This window comes from Coenobita brevimanus, chromosome 44, assembly GCF_032717465.1.
Source record: "Coenobita brevimanus isolate Jiangsu-jjx chromosome 44, ASM3271746v2, whole genome shotgun sequence".
Lineage (NCBI taxonomy): Eukaryota > Metazoa > Arthropoda > Malacostraca > Decapoda > Coenobitidae > Coenobita > Coenobita brevimanus.
The window spans coordinates 48,985,653-48,994,023 of NC_136997.1; the positions used below are offsets into that span (position 1 = coordinate 48,985,653).

Sequence of the window (8,371 nt, forward strand, 5' to 3'; positions counted from 1 at the left end):
TTTCAGTTCTTTCATTCCTTTATTTTTTCATTTTTTTCATTTCTTTATTATTCATTTATTTCATTTCTTTATTTTTTCATTTTATTAATTTCAGTTTTGATATTTTTCATTTCATTTTATTTTTCATTTATTTCATTTTATTTTTTCATTTTATTAATTTCAATTTTGATATTTTTCATTTTATTATTCACTTTTTTATCAATTTTTTCATTTTATTTTTCATTTTATTTTTCATTTCCTTATTCATATTATTCACTTTATTATTCATTTTATTATTCACTTTATTATTCATTTTATTATTCACTTTATTATTCATTTTATTTTTCATTTTGTTATTCACTTTATTTTTCATTTTATTATTCACTTTATTATTCATTTTTATTCATTTTATTATTCACTTTATTATTCACTTTATTATTCATTTTTATTCATTTTGTTATTCACTTTATTATTCACTTTATTATTCATTTTATTATTCATTTTTATTCATTTTATTATTCATTTTATTATTCATTTTATTATTCATTTTATTATTCACTTTATTATTCCTTTTATTATTCACTTTATTATTCATTTTATTATTCACTTTATTATTCATTTTTATTCATTTTGTTATTCACTTTATTATTCATTTTTATTTTTCATTTTATTCTTCATTTTATTCTTCATTTTTATTCATTTTATTTTTCATTTTTCAATATAGTCTCCAAAATGCACAAAGGATTTTTTTTTTTTTTAATATATCACTAGTACTGGAATGTCACATGGGAAAATTTCTCCTTGGCACCTTCTCCTAGGCGATTTATTTTGCACCAGACTTCCGAAAAATTTGCCATTAATTACAGACAGCTGCCAGAACTATCCTTGTACTATTAATATTTTCAAAATCCACTTAGCACCCTTTCCTAAGCGATTTATTCTGCACTACTCTTCTGAACATTTTACCACTGATTATTTACAGCCGTCAGAACTATCCTTGTACTATTAAACTGTTCGTAGCACCTCCTCCTAAGTGATTTATCTTGCACATTACAGCTTAACATTCGCTAGAGTGATGTTTAAATATCGACGCAGTTTGCACCATCAACGTAAAAGATGATACTGATGTGCAATAAGTAAAATAAATCACTGTGGAAAAGGTGCTACGAAGCCTCCTACCTGGTGAAAGTCCGTATTCTCGTCTGTTACGCTCCCTAGCACCTTTTCCTTAGCGATTTATTTTTGGGTACGACTCATTAACGTCAATCTGTATGCTATTTATGCTGGGTATGTTGGTATCTGAATGAATTAAATGACACAGAAGAGGACTGTATGAAATAATATGAAAAATAAGTCGCTAAGGAGGAGGTGTTAAGGAGCTTCCTCGGCCCGTATTCTTGTCGGCTAAGGAAGCTCCCTAACACCTCTTCCTAAGCGATTTATTTTGTTTATTATTCCTTACTATCCTCTTCCGTGTAATTTAAATCATTCAAATACCACCATATTAAGCAAAAAAAAGAAACAAATTTATATTAACTAGTCATATCCAGAAATAAATCACTAAGGAAGAGGTGTTAGGGAGCTTCCTTACCTGACGAGAATATGGGCCCTGGTCACGTAATCACAAACAGACTTACGACCATTTTCTATCGTAACTAAGATACGTTATAGTAGCAAGTTCGTGGAAAGAGAATTAAGTATTTCCATTTTTCCTTCCTCCTGTAGAAAATAAATCGTAGGTATGGCAAGAAACTGATCATAAATTCTTTTCCATGTCTCTCCTTTATCCTGCAGAAAAAAATCGCAGTTATGGCAAGAAACTGATCAAAAAATTGTTTGTGTATCTTAGAGGTGGGATTTTCAGACATATTTACAATCTATTTCTTGCTGTAACTTATGATTTTACAGGAATAACTTGACAAAAGGAATATTTAGCCGTCCTTTCCTTGATCTTCCTCCAGAAAACAGCTATAACCAGCTGTAATTTTCATGTCATAACTTAAGATTTATTTATAATGTTAGAAGAGGAAGAAAGGGGAGATTCAACAGCCTCCTTGTTCCTCCTGCAAATCAAAACCCGAGTTACGATGAGGAAATGATCGTTAAGTGCGTTTGTGCATCTCGATCTGGGCCGTAAAACTGTTGACTTTTTTTTTTGTGTGCATTACGCCTTCACGTATGTTTCTCCTACAAACACTATCGATATTAAAGATATATATTAAGATACACTGAGGCAAAAAGATGTCAAATGCAAAAATATAATTCGACAAGGAAGAGATGCTCCGAACTCTCCCACGCACATGTAAACAATGGCGACGTTTGGTGGATGGCGTGAAGAGAAGAATGGAGATCATAGGTTTGTTGCTGCATATTTACTAGTAGAACCTTCCAGCCCTTCCTTGAGACGGTCTACGGTTCTCCTTATAAGGGCGGTGAAGGCATTGCGAATATCCTTACTGAAGAGGAAGTACAAGATGAAGTTGAGACCGAAATTGAGGAACTCCAGGTTATTGGCGATGGCGCGGAAGATTTGAAAGTTGAGGTCATTCCGCTTGTCGTCCCTGAAGGTGAGGGAGAGGATGGCGGCGGGGATGTTGGTGATGAAGAAGGCGACGATGATGGAGATGAGGAGAAGCACCAGACGTCGCTCCATATCGTGTCGTCTTTCACTCATGGCTGGTTTGGTTGGAGGCACAGCATTGGGTGTTCCTGGGGACATCAGAAGGGCGTCAGATGATGATGATGATGATGACGATGATGATGTTGATGATGATGATGATGATGATAACGATGATGATGATGAAGAGAGGACTAGGGTCATTAAGGCAAATAAGGTATACAGAAGAAGACGAAGAGACGGCGAAGGAGGAAGAAGATTAGATTTTGTCATTCAACAGCAAGAAGGTCATTAAGGTAAACAGCTGCGAATAATAATAATAATAATAATAATAAGTGGGTGACTGAAGACGGCTGATGAATAACATTTTTCGTAACCACAATAAAATACCTGAACTCAAATTTGGCAGTAAAAAAAGGGATTACTGAGAAGACTTTTATCCCTCTGTCAACATGGCTTCTCTCAGCTATGGAAAATGGTCTTGAATGGCTGAGAATAAGAGCACTGATGTCTTAAGATTACAGGTACAGTTTTATGCCTACCTTCGACGTTAATCATTGAGAGACCAACAGCCTCCGTCTCCTTGTTGCGAGAGAAGGACCTGGCTGAGGAGTTCCTAGTACTGACTGGTTCCTCACAAGTGGCCACTGGTTGGTACCCGTTACATCCCACCACACCGTTGTCAGATATCTTGTACCCCACTCGAGGACCCGAGATTCTGCTGTTCATTTTCGTAGATTCTAGAGCTGGCAACTCTGAGAACGAGGTTTCCCTGCTGTGGGCAAGTGTGGAGCTGTCACTGGTGGAGCTGAGGGCAAATGTGGAGTTGGTAGTGGAGTTTTGGGCGAATGTGGAGTTAGTGATGGTGGTGATGGGGATCCCTTGGCTGTCTCCTGTGTAGTCCTGTGTCTCTGGATTGACGTGGCTGGCTCTGGGAAGCTGGGGAATGGCGCTGGCTCTGTTACTGTTGATGTGGGAGTGGGCATGAGTCTGCTCGGTCGCATTTCTCAGCTCCGGGTCACTCTGCGCAGTCGTCGGGGAGTTATTGACGACCGTTGTGTTAGCGTTGGGTTCGATGTAAGACTGCGAGGGAATGGCGGACACTTCACAGCTCATGCCCTGGGCTAGGAGACGGCGACGGCGGCTAATGCGCTTAAATTCGATGATTATCCATGTGTTTAAGACTCCCAAGAGCACTGCAGGGACAAATCTGCAATGGGGAAGGAGTTCATGGTATACTGCTGTATGTCTGTGCAACTGTCGTAAATCTGTGTGAAGCTTGTGCAATAATGTCTGTGAAGTTTGTGCATTATTTCTTAAGTCTATGTGAAATTTGTGTAATATTATGCAAAGTTTGTGCAATATTGTCGCTAGTTTGCAAATATGCGAAGTCTGTGCAATATTATGTGACGTTTGTGCAATACTGTAGTAAATCCATATAAATTAGAGGCAATATCCGATGTAAGACAGGATGTAATATTAAATAAAATATCGTATAACCAAGCAACATGACCAATACAAATTTGCAACAGGGAAGGAGTTTGTGCAATATGGCCATAAGTCTGTGAGTAAGAGGGGAAAATGCAATGTATGAGAGGAAAATTAAAGAAGAAAGAAAGGAAAGGAAAAGCAGAGGAAGAAGAAGGAACAAAACAAAAACAAAGACAAAAAAACGAATGAAAATATAGACAAAAAATCGAGCACTGCAAGTAACACACCTGTCAAATAACAATGGGGAAAAATTTGACAAAAAAAAATCTCAACTCTTCATTGATAAGGCGGGATAAGCAGAGTATGAAACAAAAAATGAAAAAAAAAAAGAGAAAACAACTTATACACGCCCATAGAAAACGTTCCAGGAAAAATAAATGACATGTATAGGAAAAAATATATACGTATGGAAAGGATAAGCCATCAAAAGTGTCTGAAATATAGGAAAGAATTATATATACTTCTCAAAACTTTTGTTGCATGAAAAAAGAGTAAAAAATATAGCTCCGTGCCGACTAAAAAAATATATATATTGGTGAAATAAGACTTTAATTTCCGTATGTGCAAAATTACAGGAAGTTGCTCTGGGAATAATTTTGAGTACTCACTGCCATATTCATAAAAACTAACTGAGCGTAAATTACAGAAAGCCTCTAAATTCTGAGTGATCATTTCTGGAACACCTGTAAGCCTTGGAAGTGTTTAGCCTGCATCCCATAATACCGAAAGCGTCTAGCAACAGGAGAGAAAAGCCAAATATATTCCATCATTATCCTATTGATCCAAAATTTTCGCCAAAAAAAATGGGGAGTTTGCCACACCTTCCTCTCAAGGGTTAAATAATATGTTTATACGTGAGATGTTAACACGTGAATAAGGTCTATCTATCTGTCTATCTATCTATCTATCTACCTACCTATCTATCTATCTATCTATCAAACCATCTGTCAATCTATCACACCCACCTCACGCTGATCTCCACCATGTACTCATAGACCAAGAACCACCTGGCTGTCACCACCTGCATATTCTCAGACGCCAGGAACCTCCCAGGGGCTCCACCAGCTGGCACCACCTGCTTGTAGAAGGCCATGGGCACGTAGATGAAGAAGGCGAGGACGAAGGAGACGGCGATTCTGACGGAGGCGACGTAGTGGCTGTGAAGATTGCGGTACTTTCGTGGGTAGCAGACGGCCACGAAGCGATCAATGCTGAGCCCAACCACGATGTAAACACTGGAGGCGATTAGCGCGTTGCCCACGGGTACCTGTGATAGATAGATGGATAGATAGATAGATTGATAGAAAGACAGACAGACGGATTCACAGATACACGTACAGATAGTTAAATGGACAGATAGACAGAAAGATACGTAGATAGATAGATAGATTGATGGATGGATGGATATATAGATGGACAGACACACATACAAAGATATATATACATTATATATATATATATATATGGACAGACAGACAGAAAGAAACATAAAGATAGATAGATAAATAGAGAGAGAGAGAGAGAGAGAGGGAGAGAGAGAGAGAGAGAGAGAGAGAGAACCTACTCAGAAAAACTGTAGGATTTACTCTTCCTTTGTCTGAGGGATCCTAAGATGCTCTCTCTCTCTCTCTCTCTCTCTCTCTCTCTCTCTGTCTCTCTCACACACACACACATTTCCCTCCTTCTCTCCTTTCTCCTTTCCGTCTCTTCTCCCTCCGTCCCGTCTTTACCTTCTCGTTCCCACCTACGCCCTCCCTTCCTCCCTCTTTCTTTTCCTTCCTTCTCCTTTCCCTCCCTTCTCCCTCCCTCTCTCTCCCTTCTTCCTTCCTCCCTCACCCTCTCACTCCCTTCTACGTCCCTCCCTATACTCCTTTCCCTCCATTCTCCCTCCCTCTCTCTTCTTTCCTTTCCTCCTTCCCTTCTGTCTTCTTCGCCTAAAGCTCTTCCTCCTAATCGGTTAAGCCTCTTCCTTCCTACCTCTCTTGTTTTTCTGCTGTCTTCTCTCTCTCTCTCTCTCTCTCTCTCTCTCTCTCTCTCTCTCTATCTCTATCTATCTATCTATCTCTCTCCAAATCTGCTCTCTTTCCCGTTCTCTTTTTCGCTTTTTTTTATACCCTATCTATCTAATTATCTATTTATGAGAGAGAGAGAGAGAGAGAGAGAGAGAGAGAGAGGAAATTTAAGGGAAGAAGAAAATACGAGGCATATAAAGGAAATGAAGAGAGAGAGAGAGAGAGAGAGAGAGAGAGAGAGAGAGAGAGAGAGAGAGAGAGAGAGAGAGAGAGAGAGAGAGAGAGAGAGCACACTCACCTCAACATGCGCAAGATACAACGCTGCCAGGTAAGGGACGGGATCAGCATGAGAGTGTAGTGTGAAGGGCAGGAGAACCACGCACACTAGCAGATTGGCCACTGCTAGCCATTTCAAGTACCTGTAAGTGTGAGGAAGTGTGATTAGAAAAAGATAACAGCACTGTACATCATCATCATCATCATCACCATCATCATCATTATTATTATTATTGTCATTATCATCATCAGTGCATCATATTTAGGTGTCTGTAGGGTGTCTGTGGTGTGTGTGTGTGTGTGTGTGTGTGTGTGTGTGTGTGTGTGTGTGTGTGTGTGTGTGTGTGTGTGTGTGTGTGTGTAATCTTCCTTTACCAATATTAACCAAGGATGAACTCAGCTGCCAATCATACATATTACACAGGAAAAATAATCGAGAAATCTAAATGGAATATTAACTTAGATAATTCAATTTCGAAATAGTTATGTTAGTGGAATTAGAGAATGTAATTTACCATCTCAGAGAAACTGGAGAAAGAGAGAGAGAGAGAGAGAGAGAGAGAGAGAGAGAGAGAGAGAGAGAGAATTTCTTGGCTTCCTATCTCAACCTTGAAGTGGGACTCTGAAGGAACGAGTAAGGATTCACTTAAGAGACACTGTTGTGGAGAGAGAGAGAGAGAGAGAATGTATGTATGTATAATGTGTGTGTGTGTGTGTATGTGTGTGTGTAATACCTCAGCATATGAAGGGACATACTACCGGAAAATATTTTAAAACACCATAGCTTATTATTACTGTTCCGTGTGTTTTTTTCCAGACACATAGACATAAGAAACACACACACACACACACACACACACACACACACACACACACACAAATACGGCAACAGACGCACACAAACAAACACACCAACACTAACGCACATACACAAATACAGTGCCGTCACACACACACACACACACACACACACACACACACACACACACACACACACACACACACACACACACACACTCAAAAAAGCGGTGTTTTTTCCCCGAGTTTGTTTACGAAAAGTGTGTTACTCTTCGCCTACCCACGCAGACGCCAGACATCATCCTTAGGGCTTCTCTCTCTCTCTCTCCCTTTCTCTCTCTCTCTCTTTCTCACACACACGCACACACACACACACACACCGCACCTGAACGTCGGGCCCCTGAGAGACGGCCTCGTAAGCACCACCAAATTGAGTATATTGGTGAGTATACCGAAGCTGATTATGACAGGCGCTACCACACTGTATGCGATGTGCCCCATGTACTGGATCTCCGGGGCCATTGCTTCCTCCACACCGCCCACTTCTACGCCCACCACCACGCCCACGCCCACGCCCTCGTCCTCGCGTCCTCGGCTGGCGTTGGTCATAGGGTCTGTGGGGGTGAGAGAGAGAGGGGGAGAGAGAGAGAGAGAGAGTATCATCAATAACAGGATCATCAATAAAGGAATCAATAACGCTTAATTAAAGAGGTAAAAGGTAATTGGACAGGTAAAGGCGTATTATTTATCATCAAGTAGTTCTCTGGCATGCCACAGTAGCCGACAAAACTCTCTCTCTCTCTCTCTCGTAGCAATAGTAGAAGTAGTGGTAGTTGTAGTAGTAGTAGTAGTAGTGGAGGAGGAGGAGGAGGAAATGAAGAGAAAAGTGATGTTAATAATGACGATAATGATGATAATAATGATGATGATAAAGAGGAGGAAGAAGAGAAGAGGAAGAGTAAGAAGAGGAAGAGGAGGAGGAAGAAGAGGAGGGAGAGAGCAGGGGTGACTCAAATATATTAAAATAAAATTAATATTGATAGGGAGAGAAATTGATTTTAAAACTGGAGGAAATTGTGAGGCTTTAGGTCTACACACGTACATGGATATACCTACACACGTACACACACATACATACATACACACGTACACACACATATTCATACATACATACATACACAAGTACACACACATATAC

At 39.5% G+C, this 8,371-nt stretch overlaps 1 protein-coding gene across 1 annotated transcript; it reads right to left on the minus strand.

The window, feature by feature from the left end:
• Positions 1 to 2,329: 2,329 nt before the first annotated feature.
• Positions 2,330 to 7,782, minus strand: LOC145398111 (uncharacterized). Its single transcript, XM_080271066.1, has 7 exons — positions 7,559 to 7,782; positions 6,398 to 6,518; positions 5,053 to 5,354; positions 3,562 to 3,806; positions 3,518 to 3,527; positions 3,139 to 3,368; positions 2,330 to 2,688 (listed from the first exon to the last, which is right to left on the minus strand). Exons 1-7 carry the CDS (start codon positions 7,780 to 7,782, stop codon positions 2,330 to 2,332), a joined length of 1,491 nt encoding a protein of 496 aa, XP_080127192.1.
• Between the last annotated feature and the right edge of the window lie 589 nt (positions 7,783 to 8,371).